Here is a 27,742-nt window from a genome sequence, read left to right on the forward strand (position 1 = left end):
CGCCCGGCAGGTCGGTCTGTCAGCGGCCGGGGCGGGGGCCGGGCTCCCGGCGGGCCGGGTAGTGTGTGGGGAGCGGGGCGACGGCCGGGCGGGCGCGCTGCGCCAACTGGAGCTGGGCTGGAGGCACCCCCCTAGTCCCCCGGGCCCGGCGGCGGCCCGCGAGAAGCCGGCCGGACCAGGAGCCTCGGTGGCCGTCGCGTCCCGTGTTTACGGGAGCCCTGCGCCACACGCCCACGGGCTGGGCCTAGCCGTGCCGGGGCGGGGTCCCTGGCTGCTCCTCCGGCCGGGCGGAGGGGCGCCGTGATGGGCGCGGGTACACACGAGCGAGGGCTGCGGTCGGTCAGCCCGCACCGGACCCGGGTAGCTGGGGGTGCCGAGTGGGTCGGCCGGGGGCCTGGTCTCCGCCTCGCACACACACCTCCGCAGCCCGCCGCCGGGCCTTCCCGCCATCGCGGCCTGTGTGGGAACCGGCGGCGGAGCCCCTCGCGTCGGGCCCCGTGCTGCGCTGTGCTGTGCTGGATCTCCCGCAGCCGGGGCAGAGCCGATCCCCTGGCTGAGGCGAGGCCGCTCCGGGCCGCGGCCGAGCGAGCTGCGCGGGGCGTCCGGGGCTCCCCTCGAAGAGCAGCGGCAGCTGCTTGTTTGAGAGAAGAACCGCGGGTTGGACGGTACGGGCCTCTCTTCGGAGCCGAGAGAACGCCAGGGAGCTGGCTCCCGCCGTAGCTCGGCGTGCCAGGCTCGGCGTCCGTGCGTGGGGACTGCAGGTGTAGCTCCTGTTCTTACCGGAGACAGCTGGAGGAAGCAGCGAAGCACTTTTTAGACAAGTTATTTTAATGCTTACAGCCTCATTATGTCAGGGTGAGCCCCTTCTCGGGTCAGGCAAGGAAAACTTCCCTTGGTGACTGTTTCTGCACGGTTTGTTTAGACCTTTCCTTCATTTATAGCTTCAAGCTGGGGAACCTTTACATGTGTAAAAATAAAGTTATTAGGGAACGTAGCCTGAACCCGTTGTCCAGCTCTCGCGTCTGCAGGTGGGTTTGTTTTAACCAGCCACAAGTTTTTGAGGCTCCTTAGACACTCACTAAGGCTTTGGTGCACCTCTTCTGCCTGTTACTCCTCCCTGTCTTCAGTTTCCCGGTGCCGTTGGTAACTGGGGTTTTGTTCAGTGAGTTTGCCATGGGTTTCTTTACAGGTCTTTAAACTGGATTTTGTGAGTTAGTGGTTCTTTTCTTTTTGGTTATGTGTTTTGTTTTCCTATAACTCAATTAGAATTTTTGACATGCTTCATGTTTTGATAAAATCTTACTCCTTTGTGGTGGCCCTCTTACCCAAAACTTTTCCAACAGCAGCCGTAAATCAATGTGATTTATATTGTGGAGCCCAACCAAAGAACTGGAGAAAAAACTTCACAAGTAAACGCAATGCCTATTTATTTCCCTCCAATCTTACATTTCATTTTGTTTGAGATTAGATGTGCTTTATTTTTAATTACCAGCACAGAAGTGTCAGTCTGCACACTCCCACCAGACCTGTTAAATTGGTATTGCCTCCTAATGGCTCTTTAGTGTTAGCTACATCCCCCATGAAGTTAGCAAGTGCTGTGCACTAGTCTTGTAAGATATGTAGTTACTTGTAAGTAGAGGAACAGCTTCTGCATCTTGGCATCCTTGAGAACAGGCTTCACTTTTGACGTAAGGTGTTGCCTTGTGGCATTTGTGGCTTGGTGGTGCCAAAAGTGAGAGGCTTTGCTTTGTGATACCCTCCCTCTTATAAGTTTTTCGAGATTCCTCCATATGTTACTTGATTATCCCAAATTGTCAAAAAAAAAAAAAAAATCCCAGTTTTCCTGTATTTGTTTTCTTCTATTTTCCTAAGGGCTGCTGGAAGAGGACTGAGTGCTGGAGCTGGCACAAGGTAGTGGTGGGAGCCACGTAGGATGGAAGTGGGAACTGGCACTCCACCCTTGAGGCAGTGGTTTGTTCATGTCCCTATGTTTGTGCGACCAAACCAGAGGTTTATCGAGGCCTGCTCATTAAATACCCTTTTTTTTTCTGAAGCTTGCGTCACCCTCCTTCCTCTTTCCCCTGCATTGCTTTATTCTCCTTTGTTGTGCAGCACGTGGTTTTGTCATGTTTGCATAGGAAATTGCTAGCATAGGACTTTTTATTTAATTGAAGCACGTATAAAGCTGTTCCAAGCATATGGGATGTTTAAGTACATTTAGCTGCTACATAAAACCTGTCGGTCAGGGAGATGAATGCACGTGAGCTCTGGAGGCTCTGCTGAAATGCTCTTTTTCCGTAGCTCTAGGTTGATCTTAGGGCCAGGTTGGATGGGGCCCTGGGCAACCTTGTGTAGCTCCAGGCCTGGAGGTTGGTGTCCCTGTCTGTGGCAGGGCGGTTGGAGCTCTGTGATCCTACCAGCCCAGACCATTCTATGAATCTATGATTCTAAAGCATACATCCAGGTTTTAAACAATGGCGTGTAACTCTGCCATCCTTGCTAGAAGATTCCCCTCCAGCATATCAGCTTGTACTTTGCCGTGATGAGAAGCACACGAGCTGTGCTTGAGCAAGTGTGCAAGCGCTCCTCCAAGAAGGAATGGAGAGCTGTTTCGAACGATGGGGTTTGGTGCTGGCTTGTTTCCGTGGCTGATGAACTAATTTGATAATGACTAGGCATCTGATACTGGAAAATCCCTGTTGTGATCTCTTGATGAAGATGCACAATGCAGTTTGGTGTCACGGTGTAGGTAGAAAATGGTTTTCTTGGTTCTGCGCGAGCCCTAAGAATCGGGGTAGGGAGAAGGTGGAGAACTTGGTCATGTAGGAGCAAAGGCTTTATATACCTATCTCTTTTCCTTTCAGCATCTCAAGAGGAGAAATCTGTTTTGTGCAGAAATAACTGCTTTCCAGAGGACAGCCCCAATGACAGAATTGTCTGCACACCTACCCCAGTTTCAGCATGGGCAGCTGACAGAAAACTTCCCTGATAACCACCTCAGCAACACCGTACGTAACAAACAGTTCTGTGACCTGGTAGCAGTTAAATCAGGGTGATTAACGAGTGAGGATGGAAATACAGTTCCCATCTCTAGAAATCTGTTTGTTGGGAATAGCTTTCTCTGTCCGGACTGATAAGCAGTGCCAAAAGAAATGTTCTGTAAAAAGTTTGGGTTTTATATTTGCGTATGACAACAAGCTGAGTGGTGTGGTTGATACAACAGAAGGAAAGGAAGCCATCCAGAGGGATCTTGACAGGCTGAAAAGGTGGGCCCGGGTGAACCTAATGAGGTTCAACGCTGAGAAGTGTAAGGTCTTGCACTTGGGCTGGAAGAATCCCAGACATAGATACAGACTGGGAGAAGAGCCCCTGGAGAGTAGCCCTGGTGAGAAGGATTCTGGTAGATCAGAAACTGAACATGAGCCACTAGTGTGCTCTTGCAGCTCAGAAGGCCAATGGGATCCTGGGCTCCATCAGAAGAGGGGTGGCCAGCAGGGACAGGGAGGGGATTGTCCCTCTCTAATCTGCCCTTGTGAGGCCCCAGCTGGAGTCCTGTGTCCAGAACTGGGGCCCCCAATACAAGAAAGATGTAGAACTGTTGGAGAGGGTTCAGAGGAGGCCACAAAGATGATCAGAGGGCTGGAGCACCTGCCCTACGAAGAGAGGCTGAGGGAGCCGGGCTTGTTCAGCCTGGAGAAGAGATGGCTGCAGGGGGACCTCACTGCAGCCTTCCAGTCCCTGAAGGGAGCAGAGAAACAGGAGGGGAATCAGCTTTTTAAAAGGGTAGATAACGGCAGTACAAGGGGAATGGATTGAAGCTGAAGGAGGGAAGGTTTAAATTAGATATTAAGGGGAAGTTTTTTACAGAGAGAGTGGTGAGGTGCTGGAAGGGGCTACCCAGAGAGGTGGTGGATGTCTCGTCCCTGGAGGTGTTCAAGGCCAGGTTGGATGGGGCCCTGGGCAACCTTGTGTAGATGCAGGCCTGGAGGTTGGTGTCCCTGCCTGTGGCAGGGGGGTTGGAACTGTGTGATCCTTGGGGTCCCCTTCCAACCCAGACCATTCTGTGATTCTATGAAGACTTCCTTGAGTTTGAAGTGGTGTTGGGAGTGATCAAGCCCTCAAGGAGAAAATAAGAAAAATGGAAACCATGGTTTCCAATGGTCCCTGACAACCACTGACCTTTAGGGGATTTAGTGAGCTCTCTTGTTCTAGCCTGGCTGTGGTTGGCTTGACTCACAGGTCTCTCCTGTTTAAGGTAGTCTAGGTAGTGATCGAAGCCTGGGGTTTGTTGTTGCAGTTGCTGGAGGACTGCTCCTAAGCAGGAAGAGCAGTACTTGCATGTCTTACTTGTGAGTAATTGTCAATGTGCTCTCAGAGTTCTTGAGGTGTTGGGATGGGAGGGGGGAACTCAAACCATAAAGTTCCATACGATTGTTTTGGAAGACCCGAGCACGCAGTTGTTGCTAAAACTCTACTCACTGTACTGTACATGCCTTGGTAAAACCAAGGTTAGATGATTTCTTTGGGGGTGGTGCTCAGGCTCTTGGATTTGTCACGCTCAGCTCTTTGTTCCTGCTGTAGTTCTTGACTATCAGGTTTCCTTGTGACACAGAAATGTTCGTGTGGGGCGAGGCCATTTGTAGCCTGTGATTCGAGCAAGTATTTTTTGATCCCTGCTCTAACTCATCTATGCAATCCATCAGTTTAAGTAGAATTTTGAAAAATGCTAACTGTTATTTCAGATGAGCATCCTGCTCTGTCAGTAAAACAAAGTCTTTTACAACTTGTTTTTCAAATTAAAAGTCAGTCAGCTGTAAGACCTGTTATAGAAATCCTTGATAAAAATAGAAAAGTGGAAACTTTCTTACTGCATCCTTTGTGCTTTGACTTTAGAGGGAAGGAAAAGTCTCTTACCCTGTTGTGCAGGTGAGAGATGGACCTTTACTGAATGCTTCTGCCAGCCAGATGAAAAAGGCAGAGCTCAGCAATAAATTGTGGGCTCGCCATCCTTACAAATAGCTCAGTGATGCTCCTTCCCTGTACTGGGGGCGGGGGTGTGGATGTGGATGGTTCTGTTTACTTCTCACTGACAGCCCGTACTGGTGAATGGCTGCTACTACTGCTTTTTCATCCTGTGTTCCTATGTAGTACCAATACTTGCATGTAAAGATTTTTCTCCCCTGTGTGTGAAGACTAACTAGTGAAGTCTGTGCCTGCAGTCAGGCCAGGGGTCAGCTCCTGAGGCATAAATCTGGATTTAATAAAAGCTGTTAATTGAATATGCCAGGTTTTTTTATCTCTGGGCTTCAGGGGCATTGGTCTGGGTTTGCTATTAACTATTTTCCTGATAGGAAATAAAGAAAACACAACCCCTGTCATTTGCTTTTGATGCTGTTTGTTCACCTGAAAGCGCGTAGTCCATAACTTACGTTTGCTTACGGTGTCACAACAGGTGTTACTGACTTTTTAGTTTCAGAATTTTCACTTTTAGCTATGTCTGAGGAAAGTGAAGAGTCTGTTCCTTTGCTTCCACTTCAGCAAGAGTCCATGGCCTCTGCTCTGTTTAATACTGATCAGGTAGGATACGAGTGCACTTTGTTCTTTTAAGCAGCGGGGCACGCGCATGTCGTCTTTAGACACGCTTCAGCAGTCTGAAGGGCGACTTTTTTCTCCTATTTACAGCAACTCTTTTGATGCTCATCTGTTTCGGTGGACTATGTTTTAATATGTAAAGGCATTTTGTGATTGTGTCTTTGGTCCTAATTAGTGGAGAGGAAAAGAAAAAAGTAAATATTGGTCTAATTTCATAATTTTTTTCTCTTTATGTTTGATTTTGGAGGTTTTTGTAGTGGTGTGCTAGTTAATTGGGCTTTTCCTTTGGCTGCTTTTGTGTTTGTTTTGCAAAGCCCTAGATTTGTATTTTATGCTTTGTATTTCCATGCCTAAGATAGGGGCAAGCACTCCCTCGTGCAGGGCTGCTCTTACAGCAGAGAGAAAGCAACATGTTCTGCAAGTGTGTAGAGACCTGAATGCAAGGTCTGCTTTGTTTGTGAAGTGTCTCCAGGCTCTGATCATCTCCAATATAGTGTGATCATCTTATGATCATCTTAAGTAGTCTATTTAGATAGGTAAGCTTATTGTTGTCTTGCTGTGGACTGAAATAAATCGAGATTTCACTACCAAAGTGGAAAATGTTGCATCTGATAATCCACACAATCATATAATCCACACAGAAGGAGGTTTTGCAGCCAGCATTTCAGAATAATTAAGCATGATATCTTTATTTACATTCACATTCCTGTCTCTTTCTGACCTACAATAATTGTATGCAAAGAGTTTATGCGAAATGCTGAGTGATTTATAATGATTTTATAACTTAGTAAGAAATAATATTGAACCTAAAATCTTTGTCAGGACATACTTTAATACTAAATTCAAATTAAGGTTAAAACCTTAATTCTAAAAATCTGGGTGCTTGCTAGTTTTAATTGTTTAATGAAGATAATACTAGATATTTTTTTCTCCCCTATATTCCATTTCCCTTTTGAAAAATAAAGCGTACTTTCTTGAAACTTTTCTGAGCTTGATCCTGAGGTTACCACAAAAAGGAGTACATAGGCAAAGCATTTGGTGTGTGTTGTTACTTCCTAATGTTTGGTAACAGCAGATACTTCAGAAGTTGGGGAAGTTGTAAAGCTTCAGCCAAGATTTTAGCAGTGTCAGTGTTTGCAGTTCAAAGTCCAGGGACTCCTTAATCACTTAAGTGTTTTTGAACGCCTCCTGCGAGTTCCTGAGTGTGTACTTAACAGCTTATCTTTTCCAAGGCTGGGGCTAGGAAAATTCTGTATAAAGATTCTCCAAAATTACTATTGGTTTATTGAAAGACTGCACTGAGTTAATGCGATCCTAGTCAGCAGTTCTGTTTGGAAATGTCATTAAGATCAGGTAATAAGATTTTAACGTTGCATATGCAAGGAAAAAGATTACCTGCATGAGAGTACTTAAGCAGACATTCATTAGTTTATTTTCAATGCCCTGTCTTAATGTCTAGAGCAGTTTTGCTAAAGCTGAGTGATGTTTTAATGGATTAAAGCTAAAGGAGGGGAAGTTTAGATTAGATATTAGGGGGAAGGTAGTAGTGAGAGATGCTGGAACAGGCTGCCCAGAGAGGTGGTGGATGCCCCATCCCTGGGGGTGTTCAAGGCTAGGTTGGATGGGGCCCTGGGCAACCTTGTGTAGATCCAGGCCTGGAGGCTGGTGTCCCTGCCTGTGGCAGGGGGTTGGAACTGTATGATCCTTGGGGTCCCTTCCAACCCAGACCATTCTGTGATTCTATGATTTAAAGGGACTGCAAAAGGTATCTTCCTTTGGTTTCTTGTAGATGTTAACGTAAAGCTGCCGCAATGCACTTACTCAGGCTGAGCTGTTTGTAAATGAAGTAATTCTGAGGAAATGAGATTCATTTTGTAAGAAATAAAAAAAATCTTTGTGCTACATCTCTTACATAAACCCTCTCAACTGAAGGGACTAGGAAGGGTGCAGCATTGACTTTGGCCATGGGAGTAATACCGAAAGGAAAGCAGAGTAGTCTGTATGAACAGTCACACTTTAGGGTTTGTTTGGAGTGACTGATAAACATGGTTTATTGCTTCGTAGTCCAGAACAGGTGAAATGTAGAGCACTCTCCTGTTGTGTTCTCTCTACCTGCACACAACATACACAAAGGTAAATGCCCACTCTTGAGGGGGCTTCTTGGGGAGGGGTGTGGAGCTTCAGCCCCTATCAGCAGCTAAGCACCACACACTTGCTCACTCCCAGAGGAGAAACAGCCATAGCCTCCATAGGTTGGGATAAGGACAGTTTACTGACAAAATTACCATGAAAGGGGAACAGTAACAGCCAGTTATACTCACACCCAGTGATAACACAGAATACCTTACAGATTATAGAGTGCTGCGTGGCACAAGGACCCAACACCACAGCCACACTTGGACTGCTATAGACGCACCCAGGAGCATCCCTCCCCAACAAGCCCTTTTTATGAGGGAGTGGTGTCAGGTGGTGTGGAAACAGCCTGAGCTAACTCAGCTCCACTGGACTGACTGCTGTGGGAGATTTACTCTGGCCTGTCCAGAACCAGGACAAGGGAACAAAAAAGGTTTGTCACAGTAGGAGAGCAGGACTCACTTCTAAGTGATGCTCCCAGGTTTTGCTTGTGGTTAACCTTAATTCTGCTGACGGTTTACCTCTGTGTATGAATGATAGCCTTCTTGTTCCATATAGCAGCATCAGGAAGGCCAGGAAGCTCTTTCATATTTGTTGACAGGGGTGGTGATATTTCTTCAGTGTCAGTGAAAGGATGTGGCAGTGGTATCCCTGGGAGAGGGAGGGAAAGAACCTACAGACTTAGCTCATCGCGCTAAAATTTTGCGATCAAATCTCAGCGTAAAGACTGAGAATTATCTGTGTTTGATCACTGTTTCTGTCACGTTCTTCTCACTACAGCTCTCACAACACAGCTCTGCATGAAACCCCCATTTTTTAATAGATATTCTAGGTAGTGTGCTGTGGTGGGTGCAACACAGTCAGGAAAGTAGACCTTTTCTCCAGCCTTTTGTGGAGTTAGGGCCATAAGCGTTTGTTTGGCATTATTTCTAGGAACAGGTCTTGTCAAGCTGTGAGTAGTCTCCTGTCATACGCCCTTGTATCAGCTGTAGTTTGGGCAAAGGGAAATGCTGGCTTTCTTTAGCTTTTAGAACTGCATTGAAAGGAAAGGGGGTACAGGCTTTTATATGCAGCCAGGCCTACTTTGAGCTGCTGCTGTTCTTAATATAAATGCTTCTAATGTTATCCTGTGCTGCCATTCTTCTGGTACCTCTGTGATGCGATTAGCTACTACTGTTCAGATCCTTGCTGCAGCAAGTAGTAAGTATTCCCTTACACCTTCCCCCCTCAGGATACCTTTAGTTCAGTGCACAAGAATATGGTTGTGGGTAGTTGCTGAGGAGATGTTAATGCCTTGCAGAATGATAACAGTGAAAGGCGTCGCCATGATACCAGCGACCGCAGAAGAAATGACAATCCTGAGTCTGAGACCAATGGGCAGCCACAAAACAACATCCAGCAAGTGGTGGAACAAGATGAAGAAGAAGATGAGGAGCTGACGCTGAAATATGGAGCAAAACATGTGATTATGTTGTTTGTACCTGTCACACTTTGCATGGTGGTCGTTGTTGCAACCATCAAGTCTGTCAGCTTCTATACACGCAAGGATGGACAGCTGTATGTATCTGTTTTTTTCCCCCCCATGTTTTTAATGGACTCACTTAGATAACTTCCTTTTATTCCATTTCTTAAGGAGTCTAATTCAAGCAGTGAACTCCCTCTTGCCTCCCTTTTCTCCCTCAGCAGCCTGAAGATAGTTGTGGTTTGTTTCTTCCAGAAACCAGACTACATATTTGTGATACTGGTGACATTTGTTGTCTCGTCTGGTGACTAGTCTTGTTTGTTACTGCTTGATTCAGATCCTAGTCCTGATTTTGATAACTTTTCCATGCCCTGTGGTATTTATAAAATAAACTCAATCCTAAACCAAAGCCATTTCAGTTGAACTCTGGTAAAACACAAAGATTTTGGAAAAGGAAAAACCTACTCATTTCAGTGAAGTAACCTAGGTTACTTCCAAAATGCAAGAGGAAGACAGCTTTATGAAGTTGGCCTCTACTGTAGTTACAGACACTTTCCTGACAGGTTTCCTCTACAGAATTTTTTCCCCCTAAAAATGTTGCCAAAAGAAAGCAGTTTGTGAAATCTGTTTTGAGAGAAAGGAGACAAAGGAAGGACACTGAACCTGTCAGAACCTGCAGCAAATCAGTCTAAATGTTCCACTGCGAAAACATTTAGACAAAATGATTCAAAGTGTGTCCGGCTTGGAAATGTTTGTGCAATATAAGCATGTCATAAAACGGTTCAATATGACACAGAGTTCTCTTTCACTATCAAAGTTGCTGATCAAAGAAATATTGAGGTTTTATTTGAGAAGTGCTTTCTTGACCTCTTCCCCCCTCTTCACTGTAACAAAGGGGGCTTTTACCCCAGTTTTGAGTTCTGTAAGGAGAGTTGGGGCCCCTACATTGTTCTATTGAAATCTCTGGGGAATCTTTCATCGTAAATCCACTAGATGGTGTGCTTAGAAAGGTCTGGTGGTGATAATGATGCTTAGTGTGTGATTAATCATAGCAAACAGTGTGGAGGTCTGGGTTTTGTTTGTTTTACAGAGCAGAAAACAGTAATCTAAGACTGTAGGAGAGGCAAGTCCTCTAAGGTATTTTTTTAAAAAAAAACCCCACATTTACCTAATATGACAATATTCTGCCTTTCAAATTTTGCCTAAGTAGAAAACAAGTTGCTTTTACAGCTCTGAATTGAAAGATTGCTGCAATTTCATTTGATGTTGGCCTCGCATCTCAGAAATGTCTGTGCATTCAGTGGCATTTCAGTTGACTCTCTGTTGTTGTAGCATCTACACTCCTTTCACAGAAGAGACGGAGACGGTAGGACAGAGAGCCCTGAATTCCATCCTCAACGCGGCTATCATGATCAGCGTGATCATTGTCATGACCATACTCCTGGTTGTGCTTTACAAGTACAGGTGCTACAAGGTGAGTGTGAATATTGTCCACGTGAGTCATTTTGCCAGTTTTATTCATTATATAGATTATGGAGAGTGGAGCAAAATGAAGTGTTACCAAGGATAAGTGAGCAAAAGTAGCAGAATTGGTGATTGGGTTCCCTGTTTCAATTTTGTGGCTTCTGTTCCTTTGACAACAGGGAGGGAAAAGGCCCAGCGCTCCCATTGCTGGCTGTTTAGTCAGTGAGAATTAGGGTGACGTTGTTTCCTATCCCTGTGAAATATACCATGTACTGATAACTTCTATGCTCAAGAAATACCAGTACAGACCTTCTCCAACAATTTGAAATCCGTTCAGGACTTCAGGGGCTTTTTGGGGGCTCACCTCTCTCCACCCTGTCTCCAGTATAGAAGTTTCCCCACAGCGTGATGTGTGTGTGGCTGTACACGCAAACACAAGGACTCTAAGGCTCTTCCGTGAAAGGGTTCAGTTATACAGTGATGTGATCTAGGCAGGTCCAGGTTTAGCATAAATAATTGCACGTCACCTGCCTGGGAAGAGCTGTTCCTGAAAATTCCTGGTTGTCTTTTGGTCTTTATGACTCGTTTGACAAGGCCTGGCCTAATAAAACTTCCCAGGGTGCAGCCAGGACCTTGACTCTGTTTCACAGCTGTAAAACAGGCAGTGGGATCCATGTACCAGTACAAAGCTTTGTGCCACTTTATATGCAATAGGGGGTGTGGAATATTTTTACCTTCATAGCTGTGAGTGAAACCTCTTTACAGAGTATCTGTGGAGTGACTGGGGAAATGATTTTTGCCTGAATCTACATGGAATAGTGGGATTTTCTTTTAAAGCATGGACCTTCTCTTTTATTACAGTGTGGTGTTAAACCTGGACTGACAGAGTTTTCTTTTTAACCTGTCAGTTCTATTCATTCTAATGAAATCAAGTAGCTGACATACTTCAGCTAGGCTCCTTGGCAGCCAGTCCGTTCTCCTCAGGCACTGAAGGCATCAATTAGGTTCTACTCAGCTCTTCATGGTTCTGGCTTCACTCTGGACCTTACAAAGCACTGTGTGTTCTTAGAAAAATAATTGTTGTACTAAAAGGTTAGAATGATTAGACAACAGAAATGTCTTGTATTTTATATTTTATGCTTATTGACAGAAATAATTGGGTTTGGAATTGTCAGTAGTGTTTCTATGCTGCTATACCACAGTGTGGCTACCTATATGTTGATTTCTATTTTACATGCTCTTCTATATTTCTGATGTAGTCTAGATTATGGGAAATGGAACTTACAATGGAAGAACATTAGGTCTCCAACTGGTAGTGAAAAATTGCTTATCTTTACAAGATTTTTATCTGAAAAGTCCTTTGAAGAAAGGAAGTACTATTTCAGCTTCAGTGCTCTTAACACATGCAGGAGAAACACAGGAGACCAAGCTAAGCGTGATCCTGATTCTAGCTTCTAACTCTAACCAGAAACAGCATCTTCAAAGCCGATTGCATTTCATAGAATCACAGAGTGGTCTGGGTTGGAAGGGACCCCAAGGATCACACAGTTCCAACCCCCCTGCCACAGGCAGGGACACCAACCTCCAGGCCTGGATCTGCACAGGCCTGGATCTGCACTGGCCCAGGGCCCCATCCAACCTGGCCTTGAACACCCCCAGGGATGGGGCACCCACCACCTCTCTGGGCAGCCTGTTCCAGCACCTCACCACTCTCTCTGTAAAAAACTTCCCCCTCATATCTAATAATTTGACTAGTTTTTCCTTCTAACATATTTTATTATGCTCTACATCCTTCATTGTTTTAGTCTGTCTAACCAGAATCACAGAATTGTAGCGGTTGGAAGGGACCCCAAGAGATCACAGAGTCCAACACCAAAAATCTGGCTGCAGTAGCTGGTTTTTATTCTCTGCATTCTGCAATCCTTAGTTTTTATTCAAGCGGTAGCAGGCAAAGCTGACCCTCTACCAGCAGTCAATTAGTGCTGAAGCTATTGTCAAATAAAGAATGAAAATTCTTTGATTAGAAGGCAACAAACTTGTCATGGCATCCTGCTAGGAAAAAGATGGGCAAAACTTTTGAGAAATACTTTGGAAACATGGATGAGAAGAGGCTGATGATCTGGAAAATGCTAGAGCAAATGAAATATATACTGAGAATAAAACAAATCTATGTGTAAAATAGCAACTTATGTCTGCTCTTGAAACTACCTCCTTTAATGCTGGTGGCAGTCGTTATTCAAAGCATGTGTAGACATTAGCTGGGCCGTGGCCTTGGTGTTTGACATTGTTAGTGTTTTACTCTTTACTAGAATGAAACATTGGTGTTCACAGTATTTTTCTAAGTGGTAAAGTTGAAGAGCTTCTACTACAAAAAGAGGAACGACAGGTAGAAGCCACACTGTCATTAAAAGGAATGACACATCTTGCTTTGCTGCTTTCTTAAAATGGCTTCAGCTACTCTGGTTAGGTCGCTAGTTAGATATCTAGGTAGCTTTACGAGTTGTTTGGAAGCTGGGTTCTGTTTCAGGTACTTATCAGTCTTCAGCTTTAGTATGGGGGTTCCCCCCCCCTCCCCCCCCATGAGTGGTGGCAGTTTGAGGAAGTGAGACAGTTTCCCTGCAGTATCTTTAGAGGCACCATGCTTATTACATGTGGGGATATCTTAAGTCTTTTTCAGAATACACTGGAAAATGTGGAGAACCAATCTGTTAGATTAGCAAGTTAAATGATGGGTTTTATTAAGCTGAATTTGAGATTGAACAAGGGCAAGCATAGGGTCTTGTGCCTGGGGAAGAACAGCCCCAGGCACCAGTACAGGTTTGGGACTGGCCTGTTGGAGAGCAATGTAGGGGAGAGGGGCCTGGGGGTTCTGGGGAACAGCAGGGTAACCATGACCAGCAATGTGCCCTCGTGGCTAAGGCAGCCAATGACATCCTGGGGTGTATGAGAAAAAGGGGGTGGTTAATAGGTCAAGAGAGGTCCTTCTCCCCCTCTACTCTGCCCTGGTGAGACTGGAATATCGTGTCCAGTTCTGAGCCCCTCAGTTCCAGAAGGGCACAGAACTCCTTGAAAGAGTCTAGCACTGGGCCACCAAGATGATGAAGGCAGTGCAACACCTTCCTCATGAGGAGAGGCTGAGGGAGCTGGGCCTCTTTCCTGGAGAAGAGGGGTGACCTTATCAATGTTTATAAATATGTAAAGGGTGAGAGTCCGGAGGATGGAGCCAGGCTCTTCTCAGGGATGGCCAGCAATAGGACAAGGGGTAATGGGTGCAAGCTGGGGCAGAGGAAGTTCCATGTGAATATAAGGAGGAACTTTTTCACAGTGAGGGTGACAGAGTGCTGGGACAGGCTGCCCAGAGAGGCTGTGGAGTCTCCTCTGGAGATGTTCAAACCCCACATGAGATCCTGCTCTGGCAGGGGTGTTGGACTAGATGAGTTTTTAAGGTTCCCTCCAACTCCTACCATTCTGTGATTCAGTGAAGGTTAAATTTGAACCTATTTTGAAAGTCAGTGTGAAGGAGAAGAAATGCTTCAAAAGTTGCTGAGAACTTTAAAAATGCTTAAGAAAACTTTAATACTAGACTAAATGTACTAAATTCCTGATAGCTAGATTCTTAATTTGCTGGAAAGTCTTGGTTGCCTCATGCAAATGTAATTCCTGCAGTCTGTGCATATGGGGTTTGCTTTTCAATTAACTGTTGTAATATATATTTTTAAAATGCACATCAAGATGCATTCTACTCTACCTCTTTCAGAAGAAGAAAAATAAATAACACAATTCCTCAACAGTTTCTTATTACTTTGATCTGCAGCACATACAGAGCTGATCTAACTCTTTAATTTTTCCACCAAGCACATCTACACGAAGCAGCATTTCTTATGCAGCTTGAGTTTCTTGTGGTCTTTGCTCTGATTTTGTATGTAAAGCTTCTGTGCTGAAAATCTGAGAAATAGCTGTTCTATTCTCAATTCAGAGAGTGGTAAGCACTTCCATTGGTGCAAAGTCTGAGCACCTGTCAGTTTCTGGTTTAAATCTATGTGTCCCCCTGATCAGTACAGCTGAATGTTTTTTTTTCTTAAATTACTGGGCTTGTATATCTGCTTTACTATCAGAATTAGGTGTTATGTCTATAGATGATCAATGGGCAATACAGAAGTCCTTATGTAGTCATTCATTGATAACACGCAGATTCTGAATTCCAACAGATGACACTGCATATTTTGCTGTGTTCCAGCATTTAATTCTATAACTGCATTTTGAAAATTATTTGGAATCAGCAAACTTTCTAATTGCACAAGAATAGGTCATATATCCCACCTGTGTTAATGCTGGATACTGACATTATAATGCCACAGTTATCAAAATGGCCTGAAGACATATACACAGTAGTTCTCCTTGTATAGAACCTCTATTGAATGACCACAAAGCACTTAAAACTCTTAAGTGTAATTGAAATAGCATAATGTGTATAGACTAAATATGAATTTAGCAACAACCAGACAGAGAGATACCTGAATATCATTTTCTTGCTTTAATTAAAAAGGAAAATTAACTTTCAAGCATTTTAAGTAGATATTAACTTTAAAATATATATTATATATGTATATAAAAACTTACTGATTTTCTCCCCCCACACCCCCCAGGTGATCCACGGCTGGCTTATCATTTCTTCTCTTTTGCTGCTTTTCTTTTTCTCATTTATCTACCTGGGGTAAGTGAACTAAAGCATTAATATGCCATTTTTCATGGGTCACTTTGTGTATGTATTTATTTTAGAGGTAGCCCTTGAATCTTAACAAGAATGGTAGTGAGTGAGCTATTGCAATAAAATCTTTAGTTTTATATAGGTTCATGTAAAAGAGAGAGTAACTTATGGGGTTACAGTGCAGCTGATATTTTACAGAAGCTGTCCATCACAAGCCTCACCAGAATGAGCTGTCTTCCACAGGATAACTTAACAACTTCTGCCTCACAGCAGTGCTGCCTTCCTTTTGCAGAGGGTCCAGTGAGTGACCAGTGAGTTTGCACGCCAATTATAGGAGATGGCAGTAAGGGGCCTCCTGTTAATGCTGTACTTCTCAAAGGTGTCGCAGTTTTGTCCCAGCTGAGAGCCAGGCACCACACAGCCACTTGTTCTTTAAGAGGGAGGAGAGGGAGAAAGGGAGGGAGAAGAAAACCCCAGGAACCAGAACCTCACGGGTTGGGATAAGGACAGTTTACTTGGGATAGCAGAGAGATAGATATAATAATAATATTAGCAGGACTTTTTAGCAAAATATATGAAACTGGTGATACACAGTACAGTTTCTCACTGAACCACACAGCTCAGGCCATTCAGCTCAGAGCCATCCTGAAACCGGACTGTCCCCAAAACCATGGGTCCTGGAGCCGCCTTCTCCTCCCCCCTCTTATGCAGAGCATGATGCAGTTGGCATGGAATACCCCCTTTGGCCAGTTCGGGTCACCTGTCCTGGCTGTGTCCCCTCCCTTCTCGTTAGTGGGGAAATACTAACAACTGAAAAGTCCTTGACTGCTTGGCAACAGCTAGAAACATCCAGTGTGTTATCAGCACTGCTCTCATCCCCCCTCCCAAACACAGCATTCCATCCACTGCTAGAAAGAAATTAACTCTGTCCTAGCCAAAACCAGGGCAAAAGGCCAGCTAACAACTGTGGAAGAGAAATTTCCAGGAGGAAAGTATCATGGAAATTGGAAGGTTCTTAGTGGCCTGATGAGCAGGTAGCAGCAGAATTTGCAAAGAGCCTTCACAATCGTTTCTTCCCTGGATCAGTCTGAAATTGTCTGTAACTTGGTGACAACATATTTGTCTATTTTGGTTTTACTTGTTGAGGCTCTTAATTAGTTTATCGTTTTTGGTGTGACAGAGTGACATGGGTCATCCAAAAAGAAAACTTTTTACTTTAGTGCTTGTGGCAAAGAATAAAATAGAATAACCATGTATATCTCACTTCGAAGTTAGCAAAGTGTTTCAATTCCACGGGCAGCAGGTAGGTAGAGAGGGATCTGTTTGGATGCCTTCAGAGATCCATTATGACCTCACAAGTTCTTCTGGATTTTAAAAATCACAAGTATAATAAAAATGACTGGTTTTGCAGTAACCGCCTTCCCAGTCAATTTCTGCCTCGATTGAGAAGGAAATAGAACATTAATCACAGTTTTTTTCAGTAAAGTGGAAGGGTTGGTGGGAAGCCAATACTGGTTACATTACAGAGTCACAGAATCCTAGGGGTTGGAAGGGACCTCCAGAGATCATCCCGTCCAACCCCCCTGCCAAAGCAGAGTCTCTAGGACTGGTCGCACAGGGAGGTATCCAGACGGGTCTTGAATCTCTCCAGAGAAGGAGACTCCACACCCCCCTGGGCAGCCTGTACCAGAGCTCTGTCACCATCACTGGGAAAAGTTCTTCCGCATGTTGGTGCGGAACTTCCTGTGCTCCAACTTGAGGCCATTGCCCCTTGTCCTGTCCCCACAGACCACTGAAAAGGGGCTGGCCATTTCCCCCCGCATCCCACACTTCAAATATTGATAAACATTAATAAGGTCCCCCTTTAGTCTTCCTTTCTCAAGGCTGAACAGTTCCAGCTCACTCAGCCTTTCCTCATAGGGGAGATGCTCCAGGCCCTTAATCACCTTCGTAGCCTCCTCTGGACTCTCTCCAGGAGATCCCTGTCTTTTTTATACCAGGGAGCCCAGAACCGGACACGATACTCCAGGTGGGACCTGACCAGGGCAGAGTAGAGGTGGAGGATCACCTCCTTTGACCTGCTGGCCACACTCCTCTTCATGCACCCCAGGATCTCATTGGCTCTCTTAGCTTCCAGGGCACACTGCTGGCTCATGGCCAACAGCTTTTTGAATAATAGTTAGCTGATGATTGGAGGTAGGATTTTGCATTTGTTACCTTGAATATAAACATTTAAAAAGCCCAATGTTGGGCTGAAGCTTGTTCCCATTGTTTTAAGCAAATGTAGTCCATATTCTTTTCTGCTTTGTTTCTTTTTTTTTAGTGAGGTTTTTAAGACTTATAATGTTGCCATGGATTACATCACAGTGGCACTCATGATCTGGAACTTCGGTGTTGTGGGAATGATTTGTATTCATTGGAAAGGTCCTCTTCGGCTCCAGCAGGCATATCTCATTATGATAAGTGCTCTCATGGCCTTGGTATTCATTAAGTACCTTCCTGAATGGACTGCGTGGCTTATCCTGGCTGTCATTTCGGTGTATGGTAAGGTCTGGGGCAAGGCATGGTAACAGCTATTGGAAGGGGAGGGAGTTTCATTTATTCCCTGACTTATCTCTTTGTCTGACTAGACCTTAAAAAAATGTGTGTGGGTGTCATCCCAAATAGTGGATAAGGAGATTACAGACTTCAGAAATAAGATCATGATCTAAACAGAGATCAGTCGTCGGCCATCAAGGACTTTGTGTGACTGTGTGATGCTGTTATGTTTTCAGGATTTTTTAGATTCATTGGGAGGGAGAATTGAAGTAAGAGGGAGAAATGGGACTTTTATCACCATTTTGATCTCTTTTATGAAGGCTTCTCATTTTCTTGAGAATTTTCAGAAATTATTCTATTTTCAGAATTCTGGAGCTTGTTCTTTGGGTACAGTCCTGTACAGATAAAGATCTGTCCAACTTAGAGTTGCTTTAATTTGTGGACACAGAAACAACCTGATCGATGCCTAATAATATAGTGAGAAGGAAGCAGGGAAGGATTAAAGGCAGCTTTCACTGCTCAGAGTAATTTTGCATTTAGAAGGATATAGTCATGAGATCCGTTTCCTTGATTTATTTTTTTTTAAAGAAAATTCATTCGAATTTTAATATGCTTTTTCAGAATGATGACTGAAACACACCTGGATGTACTTTTTTCATAAGGCTTTAGAGGGCACTGGACACTATCTGTAAGAAGATCACTCTATATCCCAAATACTGATTTAGTTCCCAGACAGGACTAAATTCCAGTTGCTTAAGCAGAATTAAAACATCACAGCTGAGGATATCCATGAAGATGGGTTCATAACTTGAATTTTTTTGAAAGGATCTAAGTGTGATGAATAAGTACTCTGAAAGTCACTGATCACAGAATCATTGAATGGTCTGGGTTGGAAGGGACCCCAAGGCCTGGATCTATACAAGGTTGCCCAGGGCCCCATCCAACCTGGCCTTGAACACCTCCAGGGACGGGGCATCCACCACCTCTCTAGGCAGCCCCTTCCAGCACCTCACCACTCTCTCTGTAAAAAACTTTCTCCTAATATCCAATTTAAACCTTCCTTCCTTTAGCTTTAATCTATTCCCCCTTGTCCTGCCACTGTCTACCCTTTTAGAAAGTTGATTCCCCTCCTGTTTCTCTGCTCCCTTCAGGGACAGGAAGGCTGCAATGAGGTTCCCCCGCAGCCTTCTCTTCTCCAGGCTGAACAAGCCCAGCTCCCTCAGCCTCTCTTCGTAGGGGAGGTGCTTCAGCCCTCTGATCATCTTCGTGGCCTCCTCTGAACCCTCTCCAACAGTTCCACATCTTTCTTGTATTGGGGCCCCAGCTCTGGACACAGGGATCCAGCTGGGGCCTCGCGAGGGCAGAGTGGAGAGGGACAGTCCTGTCCCTGTCCCTGCTGGCCACCCCTCTTCTGATGGAGCCCAGGATCCCATTTGCCTTCTGAGCTGCAAGAGCACACTGCTGGCTCATGTTAAGTTTCTCATGCCCCAGAACGCCCAGGCCCTTCTCAGCAGGGCTGTGCTCCAGGGGCTCTTTTCCCAGTCTGTATCTATGTCTGGGATTCTTCCAGCCCAAGTGGCTGGAACTTGTCAGTGTTGAACCACATCAGGTTCACCCAGGCCCACCTTTCCAGCCTGTCAAGATCCTTCTGGATGGCTTCCTTTCCTTCTGTTGTATCAACTGCAAATAATAACTGATAATGATAAAGACTGAGAATCTCCATGTCTGTAGAAGTGTGGAAATTAGTAAGATATTATTAGCTCTGGCAGGTCAGTGTACTCCTTAGGTGTGGTGTCCTCTTCTTTCGGAGGGAGGAAAATAGCTGTTGTGTGTGCTCATGGATCATGAGGCACATTAAGAAAAGCTTCCCCTCCCTCCTCCCCACTTCCTTCCTCCGTATGACTGGAACAAATCTGAGTATCCCAAACATCCAGGCTTCATTCACTAGATGCAAAATGAATTTACTCTTCAAATCTTATTACAACTTGGTTGTTTTGTGTAATGGGGAGGTACTTCTTAAAAAACTGTGACCCCACTCTTAAGAATTCATTACTTGAGCAGGACCAGCAGCAGTGCTGAGGTGCATTAGGACCGGTCAGTGCAACGTACAGCTCCTGACAAGTCAACTGCTCCCTGCCAGGTCCTGTTTTAAATAAATTTGGAGGCATACAGTGAGTGGACAACAAAGATAGCAGCAAGGTTAATAGGCAAACGTTAAAACTTCCTGTCCAGGTATGCAAGACAAGGAAAAAGTAGCGGGGATTGTTTGCAGAGTTGCAAAGTTCATTAACAAACTGTCAACATTCAGGTGAAAAAACAAGCAGAGCATCCAATAGTTCTGTTTTTCTAACTGTTGTGCTTTGATCTGGAGGAGTGACTTGTACAGTCATCCTATTTTGCAAATACTTGCTTTTCAATTAATTTTTACTTGTTCACCCCATTTCATACACTGTCCCATGAGCAAGAACTGAGGGAAGCAACCCAAAGCTGTTGGGTTTTTATGGTAAAAGTGTCTGAACGCCTCTCAGATCTCTGCAAACACAGCGTTTTCCTGCAGTGCTTCATCAGCCTGTTTTTTTAACTTTTAACATCCATATTCCCTTTGTTTCCTCTTTGAGAATAAATTGGCAGTTGTAAAAGTTACGTAAACCTCACTTACCTGTTGTCTTTAAATTTGCTTTAGCATTTTCAAGGTCAGGTTGGATGGGGCCCTGGGCAGCCTTGTGTAGATCCAGGCCTGGAGGTTGGTGGCCCTGCCTGTGGCAGGGAGCTTGGAACTGTATGATCCTTGGGGTCCTTTCCAACCCAGACCATTCTATGATTCTGTGATTAAACTTGGGTTAAGAAAAGCTTTGATAGTAGAAAGCAAGCTTGAGTGTTTGCAAGATGATCACTGAATAGTGGCTTTTGGGAGTTCCTTGCTTTCAACTTGCAGGTCCCCACTCAAACTTCACTGCATTTGCAGTTGCGTAGAACGTAAGTGAGGAACCTCATTTCTCTTTGAATTTTTATGCATATTATAGCAATATGTAAAACAGGCTGTACAACGGAGAAAACTACAAAGTATTACTCTAGGGTACTGACTTGTGGCGCTCTCAGAAGCCTGTGATCAGGGTGGCATTTGATCTTATTAGCAGTCTCTGCAAGCGTTGTGGAACAAGCATCTTAGAAGTCTGTCTGCAGTGGGGTGAGATCTGTTGCTCTTCCTTTCAGATCTGATTGCTGTCCTGTGTCCTAAAGGTCCTCTCCGTATGCTAGTTGAAACAGCTCAAGAGAGAAATGAAACTCTCTTCCCAGCACTTATTTACTCCTGTAAGTATAGTTCATTAAATATTTACATTAAATACTTAGTCACCAGCTCAGCTGAAGTGATTATTCTCATTTTTCTCTGTTTTAATGATGCCTGTCAGCTGGAATTCTTAGTCTGTTTACTTGGGCTTCAGTTTGACTGTTGACTCAAAAATGTGGAACATCATCTGGCTAAGATCTTTCAAGATAAAACCCAGCATGTTTTGTTACAGAACACAAACAGGAAAAATGGTAATACACCTTGTTTTGGCCAAACAAGTGTGGCCTTAGGCTGGAAATCAAGACTATTCAAAGGGAGCACTTGTTTATATAAAAATATTTATCATCTTCCAGTGCTTAAATTCCAGTGTGTTACTGGAAGGAAAGGGAGAAATTGCCAGGAGGAGATTAATTTACAGAATTACTTTCACCAGGGCTTGTCTTTTCTTGATATGTTGCTGTCCCAGCAGTAGCAGAAACTAACCTACTGAATGCAAATTGCTGTCATGACCCTTGTACCAATTAGTATGTAATTGACGTGCTTCTGAAGTTTTGTGTCACTAGCTGTGATCGTATGGATAAACAGTGAGATCAGTTAATCATGAGTCATGATGCCTGCACAGGGAGAGGTGTGTTGTAGACTGATTGGCTACTTCAGGAAGGAGTTTAGAGAGAAGAAAGTGGAAGGGTTTCTTTATCTGCCACTCTTGCTATGACTTACTGATACTGTTCATAACTGCCTGTTGTTCTGTTTTGTGGAAGGAGAGATTAACATTGAGAAACCACAAACTTGAATTCAAGTACAGTATTTAAGTGTGACAACATGTCACTTGCTCAGCCTCCAGATTGGAGAATTCTTTGTGATGGTTGGGGCAGAGAACAATTAACATGGATGCAGATGCTACCTCTGAATTGAAGTTGCCTCAGTGCCAGTCATGGTAGACCTTTTTATTTGCAGATAAAGGAGCTGATTGTCCTGGTTCTGGCCAGGCCAGAATTAACCAGGACACTGATTAATGGAATAAAGTAGCTAAATTGTTGATTGGGATTTTCAAAGTGAGCCTCATATATAGAAATAATTTTTCTGGCAACAGCTATAGCTATTTTTTTCAAAATCTAGTAAGAATAAAACTTGGATTCACCAAATCCCGTAAGTGCATGTTGTAGCTAGTACTGGCTGTATTCCAGATATTACTGTGATTTAATGAGAGTAAAATTGCCTGTTGTGAAAGATAATTGTATCCAAAAAAAAGGAAGATTGATGCCAACACTATCTCAGAATCACATACGTCTGAGGACATGATGAGCTATGTTGTTTTGGTTTTGTAATAGCAACAATGATATGGCTGGTGAACATGGCTGAGGAAGATCCAGAAGCTCAACGGAAAGCTTCCAAAAACTCCACTTATGATAAACAAGGTGAGTTTTTCTTTGACAAGCCTTTGTAGTTGTCATTTTCTTAGAATACATGTTTCTGGAGACATGTTTCTTGGCTTTTTAAGTGTCCTGGTTGCCATAGAAGTCTGAAAGCATGGAAGATTTATTAGGAATGATGAATCTGTCAAGACTTCACAAACTGCTCCCTTACTGTGCCGTTAATGGTCAGGCATTCATTTTTCTGGGATCCAGGATGTTGGTGCTGAAGTGACTCTGGGTAGATAACTATTGACTGTGCTCAATTGCCCGTCAGATTGGGATGATAAAATATATATGGTGTAATGTAGCATAATGCTAACTCATTTCTATTGAACAGAAGAGTGCCTGGCCCTCTTGGCTGTGCAGCCATTATTTAAAACCAGGGGGCTTGTTTGCTTACATGTGTTACTAAAGCAGAGTGGAGTTCCTGAATTTAACATGCTTGGAGGGATGTATGCATATGTGACTTAAAAGTTCTCTATTTTTCTGGAAAATTAGGCTGTCAAAAGTGACTTAAAAAGCTAATGAAATATTTGATGAGAGTTAATTCCTTAAACTGTGACCTTTAAATCAGGTCACCACAGAACTGCCACTCTTTTCTAACAAAGTACTCCTGAGTACCTGGACTGGAGTGCAACACGTAGGTGCTGTGACCGCAGAGTGCACGTTGTCTCCTGATTGTTTATTAAAAATCCTAGGAAAGAATGTCTTGTAATGGTGTGTGCCAGTGTTAAATCTTGCTAAATATTACGGGATACCTGGGTTTTTTCCTCATTCTCCTGTGATCTTACATGTGGAGAGATTGTCACATTTTAGAAGGCAGGTTTTTGAAGTAGGTCTTAACTGTCTGTCTTCCTTTGAGCTCCGGCAAACCAGGCTCAGAATGAAGGTGCTGAAGCAGACGATGGTGGTTTTAGTCAGGAATGGCAGCAACAAAGAGACAATAGAATAGGACCCATCGAATCAACGCCTGAGTCACGAGCTGCTGTTCAGGCTCTACCCAGTAACTCTCAAACCAGTGAAGACCCCGAAGAACGTGAGTATGGAGTACTAATAGCAAACTGGAGAACTGCTTCTTGCTCATGATCAGTACTGTCGTGCCCATAGAAATACATGGAGTTGCTTTTCTGTAGCCTTCAGGTTTGCTACAGGAGTGAATAATATTCACAGAATCACAAGGTTGGAAGAGACCTTGGAAGATCATCGAGTCCAACCGTTCCCATCCTGTGCTAAACTATATCCCTGAGTACCTCATCTACCCTTTTTTTGAACACATCCAGGGATGGTGACTCAACCACCTCCCTGGGCAGCCTGTTCCAGGCCCTGACAACTCTTTCAGTAAAAAATTTTTTTCTAATATCCAATTTAAACCTGCCCTGGCACAGCTTCATGCCATTTCCCCTTGTTTTATCTTCTGTCACCTGGCTGAAGAGACCACCTCTACACCCTCCTGTCAGGTAGTTGTAGCTGGTGATAAGGTCTCCCCTCAGCCTCTTCTTCTCCAGGCTAAACATCCCCAACTCCCTCAGCCGTTGCTCATAGGATTTGCCCTCCAGCCCCTTCCCCAGCATGGTTGCCCTTCTCTGCACTTGCTCAAGGACCTCAATGTCCTTTTTATGGTGGGGAGCCCAGAACTGCACACAGTACTGTAGGTGTGGCCTCACCAATGCCAAGTACAGGGGCACAATTACCTCCCCAGACCTACTGGCCACACTATTTTTGATACAAGCCAAGATGCCATTGGCCTTCTTGGCTGCCCGGGCACACTGCTGGCTCATATTCAGCCTGCTGTCAACCAACACCCCCAGGTCCTTCTCTGCCTGGCAGCTCTCCAGCCAACCTCCCCCAAGCCTGTAGTGCTGCATGGGGTTATTATGTCCCATGTGCAGCACTCTACACTTAGACTTGTTAAACTTCATCCCGTTGGTCTCAACCCATCGGTCCAGTCTGTCCAGATCGCTCTGAAGAGCCTCCCTACCCTCAAGCAGATCAACACTTCCTCCTAGTTTAGTGTCATCTGCAAACTTACTGGGGGAGCATTCAATCCCTTCATCAAGGTCATTGATAAAGATGTTGAACAAGACTGGACCCAGTACTGAGCCCTGGGGGACGCCACTCGTGACCAGCCTCCAGCTGGATTTGGTTCCATTCACCACCACCCTTTGGGCCCGGCCATCCAGCCAGTTTTTAACCCAGCTGAGGGTCCACCTGTCCAGGCCAGTGTCAGCCAGTTTCTCAGTCAGAATGCTGTGAGAAACCATGTCAAAGGCTTTACTGAAGTCCAGGTAGACCACATCCATAGCCTTCCCCTTGTCCATTAAGCAGGTCACCTTGTCAGAGAAGGCAATCAGGTTAGTTTGACAGGATCTACCTTTTGTAAAACCATGTTGACTAGGCCTGATCCCCTGGTCATCATGCATGTGCTGCATGATAGCTCCCAAGATGACCCTCTCCATGATCTTCCCTGGGACTGAGGTCTGACTGACAGGCCTGTAGTTCCCCGGATCCTCCTTCCAGAGGGTAACATCTGCCAGCCTCCAGTCAAGTGGAACTTCCCCAGTCTGCCAGGATTTCTGGTAGATGATGGAAAGGGGTTTGGCAAGCACACCTGCCAGCTCTCTCAGCACCCTCGGATGAATCGCAGCAGGTCCAATTGACTTGTTAGTGTCTAACTAGCAATAATATTGGCCAAGCTGATCTTCAGACTCAACACTTCAACAGCACAAGCTGCTTTTGGACAATTTTACAGTCAGTTGCATTAGCTTCTGCTGCCATAAATGTAGTCAGTAACTTTTTTTGCCTCCAGGTCAAACTACTTTAATCCACCCTGCAAAAGCAATGTTTAAAACCTAATTGGAGACTGAAACGAACACAGGATGCCGTGGGCTTGTTTATTTTTCTCCAGCATCTTGCTGAGGTGCAGTATCTTTGGAGAGCATAAATTCAATGTCTGTCTGAACAGACTCGTGATTTCCAGTTGGAGTTTAAGCTGGCATTAGATTTGCGAAGCTGTAAATAAATTAGGGTCTGCCTGTCTTGACAAACTGCTCTCCCCATGTGATGCTACTGTATTTAGTGGAGGCAACTGCTTTGTCTGATTCTCAGGTGCTCCTCTCTTTAAAAATACAAACACTTCTACTTTAATAATAACTTTAGAATTTACTTTGTCCTTGAAATTCTAAATCTAGTGAGTATTGCAAATGCACTTTCATTTCTAGAGCTGAGTGAAGTAATGTTAAGATGCAGAAATTCTAGGAATTGGGCTATTTTAAGATATTTAACTGGTTAACCAAACCTCTTGTCTGATCTGACAAATAACGTTCTCCTTTCTGTATTCCTACAAGAAATAGTAATGACAGATGTGCAGTGATCGAGTCTGACTTGTCAGCCAGCATTAGCTTACTAGAAGTTTGGAGCAGCTTATTAGAAATTTGGAGAATTTCTTTCTGTGCTGTGCAGCAGTTCCCTTTGCCTGCTGTTCTGTCACACTGAAAGGAAGCATCCAGGTTTTATTTCAGCAGTTAAAGGGGTGTTTTAGTGCTTAAGACCTCTTAATGAATTCACTGTTCTAGACTATATATTGGAAAGGCAGTAAGGTTGCCTTTTTTCCTTTTCCTCCTTTCCCCCCACCCCCTTTTTTCCCCTTTTTTCCCCCTCCCTCAGTGATCAACCAGGCATACACCTCTGTTTTGATGCTCTGAGTTCCTCTCAGAACTCTACATGAGTTTTGGGCTGGACTGTAATTGGTGACAAACTGAAAAACAGGCCAGATGAAAACAGCTGGTGACCTGCAGCTGGCCTCTCTGACTTAGTATCTTGGACTAAAAGTTCAGAAAGTGAACTGGCATTTGGGACATTTTCATTATTTTGCCTGCAGAAATAATTGAGTGTTATGCTCCCAGAGTTGTTGCTGGGGTGGTAACTGCTATTTAAAAGAATGAGATGTTAACTCACGAGTTTTCCTAAACCTCACATCTTGGACTAAATATGTTCTTTTTTTTTGCCTCTGCGATATGCTCTGTAATTGCACACAAGTGCTTTTTAGAAGAACCTTACTAAGAATTCTGTAGGAAAACTGGGAGAGCCCTGGAATATTTTGCTGGGTGTAAGTTTCGAACTGGCAAATAAAACCTCATCTACAAATGTCTTAGTTGCTTTCCCCCTCCCTCAGCCAGCTTAAAGGAATTGTACTTCACTAGTCTGTGGAATATGACATGACAACCAAAAGTGAGCACCTCACCAATAAATATAATTACAAATATCTGGCTTGGTACACAAAATATACTCACTACAATATACAGTATTCTCCTACATGTACAGAAGACTAGGAATACAGAAAAATTCTAATTATAGGATGAATTAATGGAGTGGTATAATGTTCCTAAAGACATGTTGTTGCACAAGGGTTTTTCTTTATCACTTGGTTAGGGATTGATACTGTTTTGTAAACTGATAGTTCTGAAAATAATAAGCTCTCATTAGCAGGTTTTGATACATGATGTAAATCTGTATTACTCTCTGACAATTGCTGATGTATTAGTAGACTATCTGATGCTTAATGCTACCACGTATTCGCTTTTGCAGGAGGAGTAAAGCTAGGTTTAGGAGACTTCATTTTCTACAGTGTCCTTGTTGGCAAAGCCTCTGCAACAGCAAGCGGGGACTGGAATACAACTTTAGCATGTTTTGTGGCCATATTAATTGTGAGTATGATGTCATATGATAATAGGAACAGTTTTTATTGTTCATCTAGGACAAAGTTGTAACCGCCTTTTTTCTTTAGGATTTGTTTATTTGGTGGCCTGACTGAAAGCTGATGAGGGCTTCAGCTGTTGTCATACATCCATCATGTATACTTATAGTCTAGGAATGCTTTAACTGTATCTTGTATTTCTGTGGGGTTTGTGTTTATATAGAGAATCTTTTCCTCACCAGAGTTCCCTAATTTCTCCTTGTTTTTTGTTTGTTTATTTTCTTCCCCTCAGGGCCTGTGCCTTACACTTCTGCTTCTTGCCATCTTTAAGAAGGCCTTACCAGCGCTTCCAATCTCCATAACCTTTGGGCTAGTTTTTTACTTTGCTACAGACAACTTGGTGCAACCCTTTATGGACCAGTTAGCGTTCCATCAGTTTTATATCTAG

The 27,742-nt window shown here is 44.1% G+C and overlaps 1 protein-coding gene across 1 annotated transcript; it reads left to right on the top strand.

Moving 5' to 3' along the window:
* On the top strand, window positions 1–27,742 carry PSEN1 (presenilin 1; the record flags this gene model as incomplete). Its single annotated transcript, XM_084263417.1, has 12 exons — window positions 1–10; window positions 2,865–3,008; window positions 5,539–5,577; window positions 9,026–9,282; window positions 10,520–10,661; window positions 15,298–15,365; window positions 17,683–17,903; window positions 21,111–21,209; window positions 22,518–22,604; window positions 23,464–23,637; window positions 27,186–27,304; window positions 27,587–27,742. The coding sequence occupies exons 2-12, from the start codon at window positions 2,925–2,927 to the stop codon at window positions 27,740–27,742; spliced, it is 1,446 nt and encodes a 481-aa protein (XP_084119543.1). The 5' UTR covers window positions 1–10; window positions 2,865–2,924.

This window comes from Gallinula chloropus (genome assembly GCF_964237585.1).
Source record: "Gallinula chloropus genome assembly, chromosome: 4".
Taxonomy (NCBI): Eukaryota; Metazoa; Chordata; class Aves; order Gruiformes; family Rallidae; genus Gallinula; species Gallinula chloropus.